Source organism: Homalodisca vitripennis, chromosome 5, assembly GCF_021130785.1.
Source record: "Homalodisca vitripennis isolate AUS2020 chromosome 5, UT_GWSS_2.1, whole genome shotgun sequence".
Lineage (NCBI taxonomy): Eukaryota > Metazoa > Arthropoda > Insecta > Hemiptera > Cicadellidae > Homalodisca > Homalodisca vitripennis.
The window spans coordinates 7975480-7994144 of record NC_060211.1 but is presented as its reverse complement, the minus strand read 5'-3'; the positions used below and the strand labels follow the sequence as shown (position 1 = coordinate 7994144).

The window sequence follows — 18665 nt, the reverse complement described above, 5'->3', positions numbered from 1 at the left end:
CTGCAACACCACCCTTCCGCCACATCCGACATCGCCATTCCAAACAAACAGCCCAAACAACATAATAGTATTACCTGAAATACACAAAATACGATGATGGAAGCGAACCAGAGCTTCCAGTCTTCTTGAAAAGGAAATTTCCTGTAAGGGAGATAAAAACCAAGTAGAGGATCCCAATGAAATAGTAATATCTGAATATCACAATCAAGCCTCCCCAGAACCAGATCATTTATTGGAACTTAAAGACCACTCGGATAAATCCTCAGAGACTGGAAATACTACAAAAGATAAGGACACTAAAACAGAGACACGCAACTCTGCAAATTAACACAAACAAAAACCTCTTTTTTAGATTGCACTCGAAGGACAAGGGACAAAGAAAAAAAAACCATTTTTGTAACAAGGACGTTCATAAACTCCGAAAGGAAAAGAAAATAGCAACATGTACAGAACTAACAACCCACAAAGACACAGAACTCAACATCGAGGAAATTTCAGCACCTTATACAAAACACAAAATTAAAATCATGCACCAAAATGTAAATTGGCTATCCAACAAAAAATTGACAGACTTACTCATTTCATAAGCGAGGAAAACCCGGACCTTATAATAGTAACTGAAACACGGCTTGACCAAAGAAAACCTGGAAAACACCCCGCATTGATGGCTATACACTTGTAGGTGGCTTTGCCAGGAAAAAAACCATATCAAAGGAGGGGTGGCAGGATACATAAAAGATGACCTCAAAACAGCACACTAATCTCATATACACAAGTGGAGATGAGAGCGAGCTTATTTGCGAGACAGCTCTCTTCGAGATAAAAAACAAAGAAAAACAAGCCTACGAATACTCGGAGTCTACAGACCTCCCAACGCAAACTTAGACCAAGGTATTGACATACTTACAGAACAACTCGACAGATCTCTAGAGTCACACAAAAAGATCGTGCTTGTAGGAGACATCAATGTGGACAGCCTGACTGAAAGCAATGACAAATCCAAAACTCGAAGAGCTCCTAACATCTTATCAGATAACAAGAATGAACCTACCACCCACACGTATCACCAGAGATACCTCTAAATCAATAGACTGGATATGCACTAACATTGACCAACAATTGATAAACACATCGGTTATCTCATCCGGACTTTCTGACCATTACAGCCCAATCAGCCACAATAATCACATCAAAAATAAAAGAAAGCTTCAAAGAAAGAAAAAGAATTTTCAGCAAGAAAAACAATAGAACTTTTCAAATCCAGACTGCAAACCAAAACTGGGTCATTCTCCATGCTCAAGAGGACATAAACGACTTGTATGACACCTTCCACACTATCACACAATCTATTCTAGATGAAAACCTGCCCATTAAAAACCTGCGCAACCAGACATAACAAAGGCTTAAGGCAGTGCTGGGACACGGAATGTGCCAAATTAAAAAGTGAATACATAAAAGCTTTGGAAAAGGAACAATGCACAGGAAGAGCAGAAGACAAAATGGAGACGGCTGCAATGAAAAAAGAGTTACGACACTAAACTAAAATCGCTACGTAAAGAATATATGGCAGAATATATAAACAAAGCTGACAACAGGTCCAGAGCGTTATGGCAAGTGGTAAATAACCAGCGTAAGGCTCTAAAACTGACAACAACACAGAATTGCTCCTCCTCATGGACAACACCATTATAACACAACCAGCAGAAGTGGCAAACTGTTTCAACACATTTTTCTCAACTGTGGCACACAGAACACTCCAAAACTCTGATCTTAATCCGAACCCAGACCCAGATGACTATGAACCACCTCCACCTATAAAGCAGAACTTACACTTCAAACCAGCAACAACTAATGAAATCTTAAAAAATCATAGACTCCCTAAAAACCAAAAACCTCATCTGGAGCAGATCACATATCAGCTAAACTTGTAAAAGCATGTAAAAAACGAACTGTTAAGGACCACTCACCCTTATAAACTAACAAATCTCTTTCACAAGGAATTTTCCCCAACCAATTAAAAAATAGCTAAAGTCTACCCAAAGTACAAAGCCGGACCACATTAATGACACAAAACAGCTATCGACCTATTTCACTCATTTCTACTTTTTCAAAAATTTTAGGAAAAAGTTGTCTTACACAGACTCCTAAACTACCTTGAGGAAAAACAAACTTCTTACTTACCAACAACAACACGGATTCCTAAAGGGCAGATCAACATCCACAGCCTTAATACAATTCATAGAATACATTATAGATCAACTGGAAGAAGGCTGCACAGCAACCTGCCTCTTCCTAGACTTCAGTTAAGGCTTTTGATTGCCTAAATCACGAAACAACTACTCCAAAAAAACTAGGAAACCTTGGTATAAGAGGAAAAGCTCAAAGCTGGTTCCGTAGCTACCTGACTGATAGAAAGATGTTTGTGGAAGTAAAATTACACTGAAAACAACATACTACAGAAATGTCAATCAAAAACCACTGACACACAAAGGGGCGTACCACAAGGATCGGTTCTGGGGCCAGTCTTGTTCCTCCTACTTACAAATGACATGCCCAACTGGCTAGGAGACATCTGTCATACCGTCATGTATGCAGACGACACAGCACTAACAATAGCAAATAAATCAATAGCAATACTCCAGAGAAACACAACTGCCACTTTCAATAAAACAAAACTATTCTGTACCAGAAATGACCTTGTCTTAAATAATAAAAAAAACAGTTCAGATGACATTCAGCAATCTACGCAGAGACCTTAACTTGACGCTCCCAGACCTAGAAATAAAAAAAACACCACCAGACACCTTGGTATCATAATTGTTGATGATAAACTGTCATGGGAAGCCACAAATAGATCAACTGTGCAAAAAACTATCTGCAGGAAACTATGTTATACGTAGAATAAAACAAATAAAGTGGCACAGACACGGCCAAGGTAGCTTACTTTGCTCTCTTCGAATCACACCTGAAGATATGGCATTGCCACTTGGGGAGGAACATCCAAAACCAACCTTGAGAGAGTTCTGATCAACCAGAAGAGGGCAATTAGATGCCTCGCAGGCCTTAACTACCGTGACAGCTGCCGAGAACACTTCAAAAATTTTAAAATATTGACAGTCGTATCACTCTACATAAGAGAAGTAATCTTCCACACTGTTAAAAACATCACAGCCAAGAACACTCAGATCTGCACCAGCACAACACTAGACATGCCTCGGACTTCGCATTGCCCCCACACATCTGAGCCTATACAAGAGGAAACCATCCTATAAAGGAGCCGCCTACTTCAACCACCTTCCAGAGCACTTAAAGAACCAACCACCTCACCGCTTCAAGAAACAAACTGACTCTGTGGCTCCAAGAGAGACCTTTTTACACAGAAGAAGAATTTACAAACAGCTAAAAATTGTTACCTATATACCTGTATAACTGACGCTATGTACTGTTCTCAAAGAACATGTCAATAAAGTATATTGTCTATTAAGTTTAACACTTTATAAATTTAAACACATTTTCCATATAATATTATTTGGACATATCAAAGTTTATACTTAGTTTTATTTATCTTTTAGTATTAAGATATTAGGAAAAGACACGTCCTGTAAATAAAAGAATTGTTGCATTGAATGATGATTCTGATTATAAAACTTAATGTTGTTATATTAATAATACAGTTGTTATTGTTAAATAATCAGCAAGGACATGAAACTACTCGCTAGGAAACTGAAATGATGTTCTACAAAATTTGTTTCGAGCTATAAAGAATTTATATGTTTAGTTGAATGTGATGAAATATTGCTTTGTATTATCCATTTCAGATAGAAATTACACAGATGGAGATAACAAAATAATAAAGCTACATTAAGGCAAGTGACAGTTATTTCATGTGGTTTCTATCAGTAACATTGGTGGTATTACTACATCGTTGCAAAGAAAAGTATTAACTTAATAATGTAACCACTGGTTTTTATGGTAAATTTGATGGTATGAAATGTGTGTAAATGCATATTTTATAACCTTTTTACCCCAAAAATCATTAATTGGGAATTTGTCTTAAAAATATATGATATTTAAGCCGATTTTAGGGCACTTTGTCGCACTATGCGCGCCGTTAGCGGATCTGGAGCATAGAGTATCAAAAAGATATGTATTCATGATTTGTGTATTCTTTAGTCTATGACTGGAGTTGTCTGTCTATTCTGCGTGCCCGACTGTCTACGATTTGTTATTGTTATAGGTTATGTTTTCTAAACGTGTTGTGTGAAAGCTGCATTGTATAATATTATTGAGGTATGCTTATTTATTTTTATTATAACTTTATTTTTACTTACAATCCGTCAGTAAGTGCTAGGTAGCGTAAGTAAACGTAACATATTTAGTAGAAATAACTTGATACCCAGTGTTTAAAAACTGTTACAAATAGGAATACTTATTCAGTAATTTTAGTCCCATGTTCTTTAAGAAAGTTATTTGTTTCAGGAGCTGCTATTCAATATTACTATTCACAATTTGTAGGTATAATAATGCAGTTTTGTATAGAAATTTGTTTCACAGGTCTTTCTAGCTTAGAATGAAATAAATACCTTAACTGTGGTTAACATGTTGAGTTACTGTACAGTACAATAGTTTTTCTATACTTGTGTTGTACACCTTTGCTGTGAATCTAAACTGAGTGATCCGAGTACTCATAAAAGTGTATGGAAATTATAAGATTAAAGGCCGAAGTGGCAAATCACGAATTTGACGTTATCAACGTATTCTGCTCATCCTCCTGAACAAAAAATATATATGGTTTTAGGGGGAGCAAATGACAAATAACATGATTTTAGAGGGTATATACATAAATAGTTAAGTTCTTAATGTTTTAATGTTCTGTTTGTGTGCTGTGTCTGGATATCTGTAAATATTATCTGCGGGTGGGACTGATAGCGTATCTGTTATCTGAGCGCTCTGGGGCAGAAGTCAGAGATAACGTGTACTGTAGGTTGGATTGAGTGAGTACGTGACAATCATGGATCAACCATCCACTAATTCGACCAATCGTAGTGAACTGGTGTGTCGTAAATATTATCTGTGGCTGGGACTGATAGCGTATCTGTTATCTAAATGCTCCGTGGCAGAAGTCAGTGCTTCAGTAGATATCATGTACTGTAGTTTGGATCGAGTGAGTCCATGACGGTCATGGATCAACCATCCACTAGTTCGACCAATCGTAGTGAATTGGTGTGTCGGAGTGTTTTGTCGGGCATGTTAAGAGTTTACGTTTCAACCGAAATGAGATTATTTAGTTTCTGTACATTCTGTGGAACACACTAATGGTAAGTGTTCTCTATTAATGTCCATTTATATACGTATTCATATTAGGGGTATTTATTCATGATTTATTAAGTTTTTTACACGGTACATAATTGCCTTTCCATTACAATTCAATTTATATTTCTGATCAGCCCCTCTAGAATTTGATATTTTACTGGTAGGTACTATCTCGAGGGATGTTCTTTTTTTGTTGACATCAGTGCGGGGCAGCACCTTCGGTGCTGCCCCGCGTCCGGCACTGCCCCACGTAGATGGCTGGAGGCACTCGTCTCAACTCGATAACTAATTAATTTGTAGCTCGAAATTTAAGAAAAACATTGTTCATTTGGATCAAAATTCTGCTCATTTCAGTATTATTTTTCATTTATGTTTGCAAAGATGGCGCCGCATCCGATGACGTCATCACGAGGTTGAATCATGGTCACAAAAAGTCACGTGATGCCCGATGTGGATGTAGAACATGGAAATATTGCTCCGCGCTTGAACATTTGTTTCATTTTTTATGTTCTAGAACTTCGTTATTTCTCATTTCCTCCCCGTCAAACCTTATATTGTTTTGTTCTGTAGGACGATTCCAATAAGTTAATAACGTGAAACTCGTATTTTGCCGATCTGGCCGTTAATGTGACAATTACCCAGTGTATGATGCTATAACACTTCTGCTGCAATCAACATGTTAAAATATGGGAATCTTTTAACGTTCTAACCATACATGGAAAAAATAAAGGGCTACAGTATAATAAGCGTCTTAACACTCAAACTTTAGACCTTCAAGAGTAACAAATCCTTGATGCAACTACTTAAACCAGATTACATTACGTTATCAAAGAAGAGTACTGGCTGTCTCCCAATATGCTCCTGCATAAACATTTAAATTAAATTTATTGTATTTTCTTATTTTATTGCTATCCATTGTATGTAATAACTTGTAGTTTATTGTTTGTATAATTAATGAATATGTGTCTTCTCCGACATCAGACACCGAGATTGAATCGGTTGGTAACATGTTACTACGGTATCAGGGTTCATAAACTTAATACCTCAATACGTTATTTCGTAGTAGCTTATTGATATATAACAGTATTCCCCATCTCTATCAGCCATTACTCAAATACAATACACATGATTTAGCTTTGTCTGAATTAATTTGGAACAATAATGTCAAACTAAATTATGTTTGACTTAATTATGTTAGGCTTTTAAGATTGTATTTTATTGTTAGCTATATTTTTATATATAAAAGTAATATACACATTTTAAATTATAGAAAATAATATAACTTTGAAAGTTATAACTTAAAAGTTTGAACGAACAGTGTAGTACTTACAATTGCACTATCAAAATTTGGATAATGTGTAAATTAGCTATGTTAGCTATAAAGGTTTTAAACACTTTTATCAATTTCTTAAAATAATAAAATCAGTTTTCATTTCTAGAATATTTTTTGGTACTTTGGTATTATTCGGAGGCCACTATATTTGGAATAGTTTCTCTTATCAGGAACCTAAAAAAATTACATGATTAAATTACAGTCTTTATTTTACTTATTAAGAAAATGATGTGTCGTTATGATGATTGATTATATTTTACTGCCTCCCGAAAGGAAGCAATGTCAGTGATATGTAGCCCATGCTGTCCCTATCTATTTCTTGTTATTACGTGATATAAGTAGGTCTAGATTGCGTTATCATAAATATGTTACTAGTAATACCAAAGTTAAAGATAACCTTTATGACCGGTCACGTGATCTAAGCTTGAATTTGGGTAATATCTCGAAGGGTGCTTTTCTTTTTTTCGCCAGAAGTGCGGGGTGACCTTGGACACAATCTGAGGTCGGGAATGTACCGATCAGAAATGCCCCTGATCGTTTGTTCGGGCTTTGATGGTATGATGCCACTAACACATGATCATGCGACAAAGTCAGACTCTTACTCTGAAAAAACATGGTGATCAATTTAAAAAAATCAACAATTAAATTTCTTACAATTTTAACTGCTCATATAATCCACTTGAAAGTAGTCATACATAATTTTCCAAACTAAAAGGTGATATCGGTAGCTGAGTACTGGATGCCACAAGTACTGGACACAAGGCTTACAGGACAGTTGTTGATGGTGTACTGACCACAGAACAGAATAATAAAAAGGTATTGGTTGCAAATAATGCTGAAAACACAGATATAACAAGCCCAGAAAACAAATCTAACCACATAATGAGATTTCTATGTCCAATACTGAAAAGAATGTGATTTCCACCCTCATATATTTATAGTTTTGTTCAGGAGGATAATACAATAATAATAATAATAAATTATGATCGGTAATCCAGCAAATAATTTCACTCATAACAGTAGCCTATGTATTATCTGAGAGTAATAATTGTATGTTTTTTCAATTTATATATAAATATACTCATATATCAAAGGTTTTTAAATATTAGTCCTTCAAGTGATAGTTCAAACATTCTTGTAGAATAGGCTGTTTTCAGATGATTTGTACCCTTTCCATAACAATTATTGTATAATAAGTATACATTGGAAACATCTTTTATAGGCTTACATGACTTTTTATACAGAAACATGTAGAACTCAATAATGTAGAAAACATTAAATTTACTGTCATAAGTTTTTGAGAAAAATTAATTCATTACTATAAATAAAGGAGGAGGGAGTCACCCGGAATGATTTTATATATTGAAAATAAATGTTAAATGAAATTTTGTGTGAGACCCATTTTTCTATTTCTCATTCCTTGTATGTGTAAGTGACACATGTCGGCTAACATATTCCTACTCCATCGCAATTATATTTGTTTCAAATGGTGTGGTGTTTCCACTTATTTTATCATTAGGAGACTCACATAGGATATATGTGTTACACAATACCTGAAATGGGTTTGTTTAAACAATTTAATGTACCTTGGTTCAGACTGGCCTGAGCAGGTCATATTCATAGACAACCACATTGTAGGTAAACTGTATTTTGTACCTTGTGGATAAAATTACAGTGCAATAATTATTGTTCAAGTGCACTTTTCACCAACAGTAATTTAATGATGGGATGTATTGCACAATGCATCATACAAGCTAAAGAAAGGTGAAAGTCAAGGAACTTGTATCCACCCGACAATGACTGTTTTTATTGGGAGGTCAAAGTGTGCCAACAAGCCCTTAGTTGAACCAAGGTGGCAACGAATCAGGTACTATGTCTGCAAAAGTGGAACAGGCTTAACTCGCGAGAACTCTTCTTATTGAAATAATAGCTCCCTCGTGTGGTGAGATTTGGTTAAAATAATGTATTAGTTGTCTTAAAATATATCAAACTGTTGAGATCTGCAAATGTTAAATTTGGTTAATTATTTAATTTAAATTAATTTATAAATATATGCACTTAAAATATAACTGTGACAACAAGAAAAATAGAAAAGAAAAGAATCCAATCAAAGTCCTTATGGGTTGTGTCGTTTTCCGGATTTTATTGGCTGTTTGCATCTTCACTCATGTAGCATTTGTAAGATCTTGTTGTTTGGTGTATTCTTTACATAGCAATTATTTGTAGTAACAACAGCGATTTTGTGTGTAATGGTTCTTTTTGGCAGGGCAAAAGTCACACTTTGCTTTTACACCTTCTCTGCGACTATTGGTTACTGTTGCTACTCCAGTTGTTTTCTGAATTGATTCTCGTAATGGAACAGACAGTGTTGGAATGGAGGCTTTTTTCTCAATGAATGGCATGAAAGAGAGAGCTGATAAAGACTTCTCAGTAGTTTCTTAGAGGTGTTGAACATTATATGTCCATTTACTGTGCCTAAGTTCAAAAGTCCACAAAAAATGTGAATGGCCACCTATTACTCACTCTTTAAACTGAATATTCACTTGTTAGCTTTTCTACAACATCAATTCCACTTATGTTTTCATTATAAAAAGGTATAATCTCGGGCTTATAAGAACCTTCAGTTGACATGTCAATTACATCGTCTTTGCGTACAGTAGATAACAATGTTTTTCTTTGCTTTCTTATCAGGAACATAAAAAACTTAAATTTGTTTGTATTTGCAAAGATACTACTACACCTAAGACGGCCTTGGATGTTTTTGATTTGTGGTGGTATCTGGGGTTTGTCTTTTCTCATAGTTCCAGCTACAGTTATTCTATGATTAGTACAGTGCCAATGGTACAGATGTATACAAGTTGTCCATTGTTAAATTCCTACCACCATTCAGTACTGGTTCTGTAACTCCTTTGACTACGCTGGCAACATCTTTGTCAACCTGATAAGGCCTATTGGGCTGTTTACCTCCATATATCTCTATACTCATTGTGAAAAATGTTTTAGCATCTGAAACAGCATAAATTTCAATCCCATACTTTGCAGGTTTGTTTGCTATATATTGGCATATATTGTTCAGCATTTTGTCTATGGTAGCATATGCATTGACATTGAAAGTGGCTTTGCATTGACTTACAAAGCTTTCTAAAAGGTCCCTTATTGGTGCCAAGTTGTCACTTTTTTGTCTTTTAGCCCGTGTTTGTCTATCATCAAAACGGATTCCTTGAATGACAGTATGAAATTTTCGCTTCGACTTTGTTACGTTATATTTCTGGAGCCATTCCGTCTAAAGACCACAGTTCGTCTGTATTTAAATGGTTTTCTTTGTTAACACCAATTAAATACAATAAACCAAAAAATCCATTATTTCTTTCTTGTTATTAAAAGGGCAATCTCGTCCCCCCGGTAATTGTAACCTGCATGTTTGTGAAGTTTACAATTTTCTCTATCATTTCATTGGATATGAAAACTGCTAAAAGATTTACGAAAGGGCCAGTCACTTGCGTGGTGAGATGTATAAAAGGACCTGTAGGCTGTTAGACATACATGTCCTACAGAGCTACAGCAGTATTTGCACAAATAAATAATATCTTAATAATGTTTTATAAGCTATTAAAATTAACTATTTAAAATGAGCATTTTTGTATAGATAAGTCCTATAGTTTAGTAAGATCTAAAATATGCTGTACATAACATGGATGGTCAAAAATGATTGTATTTTTAAGACCAAAGTTCTCACTGAAGTTTTCTTACAGGTTGTCCACATGAAGTGATATTTGGATCATCTAATCTACATTGCGTAAGTTTGATATTACTGTATAATTCAAGTTTTAAAAATAATTTGGAGGTTAAAATTAATCAATTTTTGTATTGATAGAGATCAAATAAGATAACTGCATGGTTTAAGGTCTTTTTTCTCTGGTATCTGTTATTACTCCTTGTAGCTCAGTCAGAAGAGGTAGATAAAGTTTGTGGCAATTGAATTATTATTATTTTGTTTTAATTGGATTTACAAGTACTCAATATCTTGAAAAAAGTTTGATATAGACAAAAATGGCTTATAACAAAAAGTTTAGGACATTTCATAAGCATCACAGGAAAGCTTTAGTTTCTTCTCTAGGATCGTAAATAACAATGTTGTGAATTAAAAACAGTTTGAACATCCATCATAATGGAAAGAAGCGACATACCAAGCTGGTCAACAAACTTAGCCAAGGTATTGAAAAGAATTTTTTCAGCATAGAACAGTTTATTTGGCATTTGCATTTAATCAGTATCTTTTGAAGAAACCAACAAATTGTTTAGAATAAAAAGTTTTGTAAATCTTATGTGCAATCAATAACACTTTTAACTCTTTCTCTAAGTTTATAATGGAGTTATTTTAAAATAAAAATTTGAACGGTTTCTATATACAAGACCAAGTTTTAATTTGTTTGAGCTGTTTTGGGACAGTTATCATTTCTATGAGTCGCATTATGTAGCATATGCATATACAAATTCCTGCTTTGTTAATTTCTTTCAGGGAATATATTTTCTGAAAAAACAAATGTATGGAGTTTGACAAAAATGGTTTTTATGAGAACTTTTAATTAATTTAATTTAATTTACATCCATATAACATGTTTCAATGGGCCAAATTAAAAGTTGTTTGATAAGATAATCATTAATAAACAGACTTACTCTTTTTTGGCTTTACACAAGTAACTTCTTTGATTAGTAATAATTACAGTTACATTAAGACGAGTGCATTAAAATAATCTTGAATTTTACTTTTATTAAGTCTTGAGTCTCCTAAAGTGTATTCTTTTTTACTATTTAAACATTTAAGTACTAAATCATTTACAATCTTTCTGAGTAACCAATAAAAATATAAAAAGTTTAAAAATTGTTTGAGTATGCATTATGTATATCTTTAAAATGAGATATCTCCCATGACTATGGTTATGAATGATTGAAACATAACATTGTTCTTATGAGGCAAAAATCAAGATAGTCACCGCTAAAGTCGGTTCCTAACATATTATTTGTACGGATAATTTCTAAATTATATAAAATACTGTAGTAAAAGTATTTTTTAATCATTTGAACACAATGTTATGTTTAATAGTGTAATGTCTATACTAGCGTGTTAATTTAACTCTCCAAATATTACTCATTGTGCCATTTGGTGATAAAATAAAAATAAAAATTATAATAATTTTTTAGAGGGCTTTCCCTCCTCTTTAGTTTGTAACATTTAAAAATGCCCAATATTTGGGTTTTGCCCAGTTCCTTCCTCACCTTTTTGTAGTTATTTGGTTATATGATAAGTGAGTAACAATATTGAAAAACCTGTGTAATGGATCTATTAAAAAGGGTGAGTAACAGCAGGAAAGAAGAAAATATAATTTAAATTTTTTGTGTCTTTAACATTTGGTCTTCCTTGGTTTAGTATTTTTGGAGTAAAGCTATTAAAAAGTTGCACAGTGTCATTTACAAATGTTTCTTACTACCTACACTGTGGCTATATACTAAGTAATTTTTATTCCACATAAGGGTTACAGCATTGCAATAACTTGTCTGCAACAGTTAACATGTTAAAATAATTTTAAAAGTAATAATAAATAAACTTAAGTAGGGTTAAAACTTTACTACTCATTTTTATGAAAATGGTTCCCTCACAACTCTATTAGTAGAAAGAAGAATCACTATCTCTGTAATATTTAAGTCATGAGTCATTAATAAGCACATGACTATTATGATTATTAATCCACAATTACAAATCATAATACAAACCAGGTGCCTTGTCAAATATTTACTAACTAAATAACTACTGACTAAAGTAATTAAAATTATTAAAAATGCAGTTCAAGTAACAAGAAAATTACTATTTAAAATATTTATAAATTTTGAAAATTACCTGAATCTAATAAATATTCATTTACTGAATAATACGCATATCTCTGAGAAGATTTTAAATTTGTTTTAAAATTTTTCAAAATATAATCAATTTTGAAACATTGTGATAAAGAATTGTAAAGCTTAATTTGTACATAAAATGGTGTTTATAGAACTGCAGTATGTAGTATTAATATGCAGTAATACTTGTAATTTTGATGGTCTATATCTTTACAATAACAAATCATTGTTTTATTTTCAGTGAAATTGCCTAGTCATGACGAGATTTGCCCGAGCGAAAGGTTCGAAAGCTTCCAATGAACGCAGGGAAGAAGATCCTACTCCATGGCATGTAATGAGACAACAGCTTGCAGACCAGCTCAACAACACAGAAGCACAAACCAGTGAAAATACTACGTACAGTTTGAAACATCTTCTTGATAATACCCATGGTGTGAAAGAGGAGGTATGGAGTGATTTTGGTGATGTGGAAGGTAAAAAGAGTTCTACATTAAAGTCTAAAATTAAAAAAGAAAAATCTGAACATTGTACAGTAAAGAAAATTAAGAAAAAAGTTATGAAGAAAAATGATAGTGATAAAAATGATGTAATAAATAATAATGAAACTAAGGAAGGACAATCAAAAACAAAAAAGAAGACTAAGAAAGTTCTTAAAAGTATACAACATGAAGAAAATGAAAAAGTCCCAATACATGAAAAAAATGAAAGTACTGATGGCTCTGGTGTCCTAAAGAAGAGAAAAAGAACAGCAAGTAAGAAAAAAATAAATGAAGGAGGTAAAAAATTTAAAAAAACGGATAGTTCAGTATTAAAAACCGATAATATGACATCAGATAATGACAGATCAGATAAGCTACTTGACACAGATAATAAAATTAAAAAACCTAATAGCTCTAAACAATGTAAGGAAAAGAATAACATTATTCTAGAAGATAATAAAACCTGCAAACAGCAAAAAAGATCTTTAAATAACTCTTTTGACTCTGAAAAAGAAACAAAACCTTACTTTCAAAATAAAAAATATCATAATAATTCTCATACAATCATTGCAAATGGCAGAGAAATTAAAGTAGTTGATTTTGAAGGTTTTTTAATCAAGCAAGATGATGCATCTGAATTGAAAAAACTTAGAATAAAATTACGAAAGCAAAATGTGCCCAAAGAACAAATTAAAGCTGTAATGAAATTGGAGAGACGAAAAGCGGAAAAAGCTCTAGCAAGAGAAAAAACTAATGTGTGTTTTCACTGTAGAAAGTTTGGCCATAAATTTTCTGACTGTCCTGAAATAAAAGACACAGAGTTGTCAAAATCTGGAATTTGCTTTAAGTGCGGATCTATGGAACACTCACATTTTCAGTGTAAAGTTATACAAAGCCAAGGCTTTCGATATGCTGTTTGTTTTGTTTGCAAGGAGCAAGGGCATATAGCAAGACAGTGCCCTCTAAATCCACAAGGTCAGTATCCAAAGGGAGGATCCTGTCATTTGTGCGGGGAAGTGACTCACCTCAGAAAAGACTGTCCGAAAGCAACCGAGGACAACTCGTCAAATAAGAAAGTCATCACTGTTGAAAAACTAAAGGGCAGTAATTTAGAAGAAATCGAAGAGCAACCTTCATTTAACAAAGAATCAAACATGAAAAAGACCAGTGTTGTTAAATTCTAAGTTGGCTGTCTTGGTTGACAGTTACAATACAATTGTATTATTTTTGAAGATTGAAGACTCAGTCTGATAAGTACAAATATATTTAATTTTTGAACAAAAAACTTTAAAACAAAGTTGTTAATTAAACATATTTTTAGAATTTGTGTATATATCACTTTGAACCCTTTCACAACTTGAATCTGAATCTGAATGTTCATAAGTAACATTTACACCTCCCTTTTAAAGATATTCCATTAGTACACAACAAGATAATTATACAACATTAGTTTGGACCATCATTAGATCCAATTATCAGATGTGTAACACATAATAATCCATGATTATTGAATTTTGTATCACTTTAAAATTATATAAATTTGGGTCTTGGTTGATGGATTCCCTGATTCTACTTTTAGTTATATGTAAATGTTTTAAATTTTATATATACATTTCTATATCTATGAGTAACAACAGCAATGTTTAATTATTAATTAATATAATAATTATAATTAATATTATTATAATTAATTATTAGTATTGAATTCATGAATCAATTCTCAGCACAGCTAAAATTTGAAGTTGGGGATGTAGGTAAGTTGGCCTCACAAACTTGCAAATTGATACTAAAATTAAGTATAGAATTCATGAGAGTTTCTGCTCCTCAACATGTACCATAAAGTGTATATAGAGTTGGTTTGAAAATTCACACACATTTTTGTTATCTAACATTGTTATTATGTGTTTAATCTTTGGAATGCACTGTAAATGACCATAAATTAGCCCTATTATGAAGGAGGTTAAGAATTGTACTGAAAAAACCTTGAGAGCTGCCTGTAATTTTAAATCTACCATATCCGTCTTTATATTGTGTTGAATTTTTGGAATGATCTCATTTTAAAGGTATGATTTGTACATACTTAAGTAGTTTTTGAGGTGTCTTGTGTGATTTTTATTTGTATAACTTTTATTAATAAAAGTTGAGATTATACAGGAACAGTTACATTAAGAAAGACTAGGTTTGATATTTTTTAGACTATGTCAATAGGTACTGACCACTGGACATTAGTCCAAATATAGGATTTAAAACATTTGTCACATTGTTTAGTTTTTTAACGTCTTAGGGTCTTTTTTACACCTGAAGGAGAGGTTAGATTTTAATCCTCGAAACAGTGTTATACTTTTTTGTAACGTATAATGATGGCAAATGTCCGAAATCCTATAATTCGTTCAAACCTCTCGTAAATAACAAACGTAAATAAAGAATACAGATATAAAAATATTTTAACTGTGACAAGGACAGCCAGGATGTTGCTAATGGAGAGGGAACAGGGGGTGGATGAGGATTCTGAAAGGGTAGCCTACATATATACAGGACAGGATGGAAGGTTTGCTTGAAGCAGAATTGGCTTATGAAGTTAACTGATGAATGAATTGAAAGCCATGAAGTGGTTTCTAAGAGAAGATTTTAGATAAAAATATGTCCACCTCAGTTGGAATCTGTATCACTAAAGAATTTACTGAAGTAATAATTTATAAATGTAAAGTACGGAGTGATATCTATGCGCTATACAAAGCAGTCTCAATATTTAATGGAATACTGATCGCTTAAAAAAATGTTATTGTCTTTATTTATATTCCGTATTCTTGAGTGATAAAAAATTATTTCAATAGAGTGATACCAACAACTTTTAACGATTTATAACTTATATTAAAATTAGTTTGATGCATTGAATATAAATAACAAGACCACCAAATAGTACTTAAAATTACAATTCAAATTTATGAAGCAAATTAAATTTTTCATACAATTGAACAATATTGGGTTGCAAATCAAATACACAACTTATTAAGGTGAATGTTGAGTTAAGGTCCAGTTTAACTTCCTCTTAATGCAGCATCTGGAATCCAAATGTTTGTTTTTAAACTAATTAGATTTTGATACTCCATACATGTCTATTTAGACCATGTTTAAAAATATTTCCAAATTTTAATTTATATTTAAAATAGTGAAAGATTAATTTTTAAACTCAAAAGGGTAAGTAGCTTTCAAACAAGTTCATAATACTATAACATAAACCAGTAATGACATTCTAGTTAGTTTTGAATGTGTGGTTAATCTCATTACTCCTGTTTCGGCTCCAAATTAGACTAAAACCAACAATAAATTGAGATAAACATAAATTAATAATTTGAGTGCCAAATGAACAGATTTTTATGAGAATAGATTCAAATTGAGATTAGCTTATTTTTATTAATACAAAAATCATTTCTGGCCTTAAATTAATTCCTTGTAAAATTTAGGCCTACCACCTTGCTAGGTGTCACTTAATAATATAGGATGATCCTGCTTCTGGAATGAAACAATCTTGCACTTGGACTATGATATCCGGATCCTATCCAGATCCACTCCTATCCCGATTATTTAATCTAGGATAGTTATAGATTTGCTTCATTAATTTATGCAAAAAACTGTCAGTTATAACTATTTGTCATATATACATAAACAATCATAGTTATGGCACCGAACAGCAGTGAATGGATTTTGTGGAGTCTGTGTGCGTGCGAGTGCGTGCGTATGTTCTGCTCTTCTATGCGCCTGTGGTTATCACTAGATACCATCAAATCAAATCGTTTAATTGCATTGTTAACAATATACATTGCATAGCAAACGTCAATTTATTTTTTTATTCATCCGACATCAAGGTCATATTCAAACTTACAACATTCAAACATTCACTCTCCATTCATTCCATATAAAATACCATATAATACCACAAAGGATGGCCCGATTTTAATGAAAGTTGCCATGCTGGTGTAACTTGTAAATGTGTATTTATTTTTGTATTTTTCATTAAAAATACCTTTCAGTAACGTAATAAAACTTGTGACAAATTTAAATCAACCGTACCAAAAGCCGATCATGCCACTTTACGCAGTTGTGCTCATCACTGCTACGTTAGCATGCATCTTGACGACTGCCCACATGTTCTATTGACCTATTTTCTCATACTGGAAATGGCAAATCCTAATGTACTTTTAGAAAAAGGACGAAGTCAATACGAAATGGTCTAGTAAAAAACAGGTTGGTACTCGGTGTTATTCTCGTGCACATCTGTTTAGCAGTACATTGGAAAGGAAAACGTTAGAAACAAATTTTGAGCGTCAGCGTTTGAAAGTTCGCCCGCCTCGTCCTATTACACTCTGGGGGCACAGGAAAGTTGCAAGATATGGAGAGATTTTGACAGCTCTACCGAAACTTTTAAAGCCGTGTCTCACCCTGTCTCTTGTTCTATGAGTATTCTACAGTTTTCTGCGTATTGGTCAAATATCTCGAAAAGGATTAATGCCGGAAGGATTTACAAAATACAAAACACTACAGTAAGATTCGTTTATGACCTCAGTATACGAGATGATGTATCTCCACCACGGGATGCTGCCGAACACCGTATGCAGGATCGAAACAAGCGATTCGCATAATCGCAAAAATGAAATTCCGGGAATCGTGCAAAGAAGCCTTCAAAACGTTGCAACTGTTGACTCTGCCTTGTCTCTACATTCTTGAGACAAGCTCATTTTGTTTGTCCAAATGTGCATTAACCCGAGGCCGTGACATACACGAGTATGAGACAAGAGGCAGAGATGCCTACCGAACTGGAAGACACAGGACGGGGGTTTATGAACACTTGCCCTCCCAGGCAGGTATTCGGTTCATCAACAAGTTGCCAGATCAGTTAAGAAATGCCCCAACGCCTAAGGTGTTAAAAACTCGTTTAAGACGCTTTTTAGTGTCGCAAAGCATTCCATAGTGCTGACGAGTTTATGGCATTCGACTGGGTGACCGCACAATTAGTAAACTGACTACCGGCGCTGGAAATGGGAATATTGGCTGGATGAATGGAGTGGCTGAAGATTTGTATGTTTGAATGTGGTTTGAGGCGAAATGAAAGCTTTAAATTTTAGATATTTAGTCTTGACTATTGCTATACATGTGATAATGTCCTGGCAATAACAAATTGATTTGATTTGAAACAGCTGTCAAGTCAGTCACGTACTGACATAGGAGGTGCGGAAGTATCTGGCTAGTAGTTTACACAGTCGAGAAGTGTAGCTCTCCAAACACCTGTCAAAATTATTCATGCTATGTATATTTTAACAATCGGAAAGAAATTAGAATGAACGAACATTTATAATGAAAGAAATCAGAAACAACTCAAATGGTTAACTAATAATTGTGAAAAATGCAGCATATACATTAAAAATCGTTAAAACAAATCGAAAATAATAAATGATTAGGAATATTAAAATTAAATTGTGAATCCAAAACTTAAAAGTTCATGTCATAATCAACTTTTTAATTCTTCTTCTTTTCAAGATGGGATACTGTGGAAACAGATATAATAGTCTCCAAACAGTTGATTAAAATCAGATATGGATCTAGGTTGCAAAAAAAAATCAGATAGTGGAGGGGTTAATGCTTGTCTA

At 33.3% G+C, this 18665-nt stretch overlaps 1 protein-coding gene across 1 annotated transcript; it reads left to right on the top strand.

The window, feature by feature from the left end:
* Positions 1-4172: 4172 nt before the first annotated feature.
* LOC124361745 (zinc finger CCHC domain-containing protein 9-like) lies at positions 4173-14343 on the top strand. The gene is made up of 3 exons (XM_046815701.1): positions 4173-4290; positions 10399-10442; positions 12783-14343. The coding sequence occupies exon 3, from the start codon at positions 12798-12800 to the stop codon at positions 14202-14204; it is 1407 nt and encodes a 468-aa protein (XP_046671657.1). The 5' UTR covers positions 4173-4290; positions 10399-10442; positions 12783-12797; the 3' UTR covers positions 14205-14343.
* The last annotated feature ends 4322 nt before the right edge of the window (positions 14344-18665 follow it).

Excerpts from the sequence above, each read along its gene's own strand:
- LOC124361745 (XM_046815701.1), top strand. The coding sequence starts at position 12,798 with ATGACGAGATTTGCCCGAGCGAAAGGTTCGAAAGCTTCCAATGAACGC.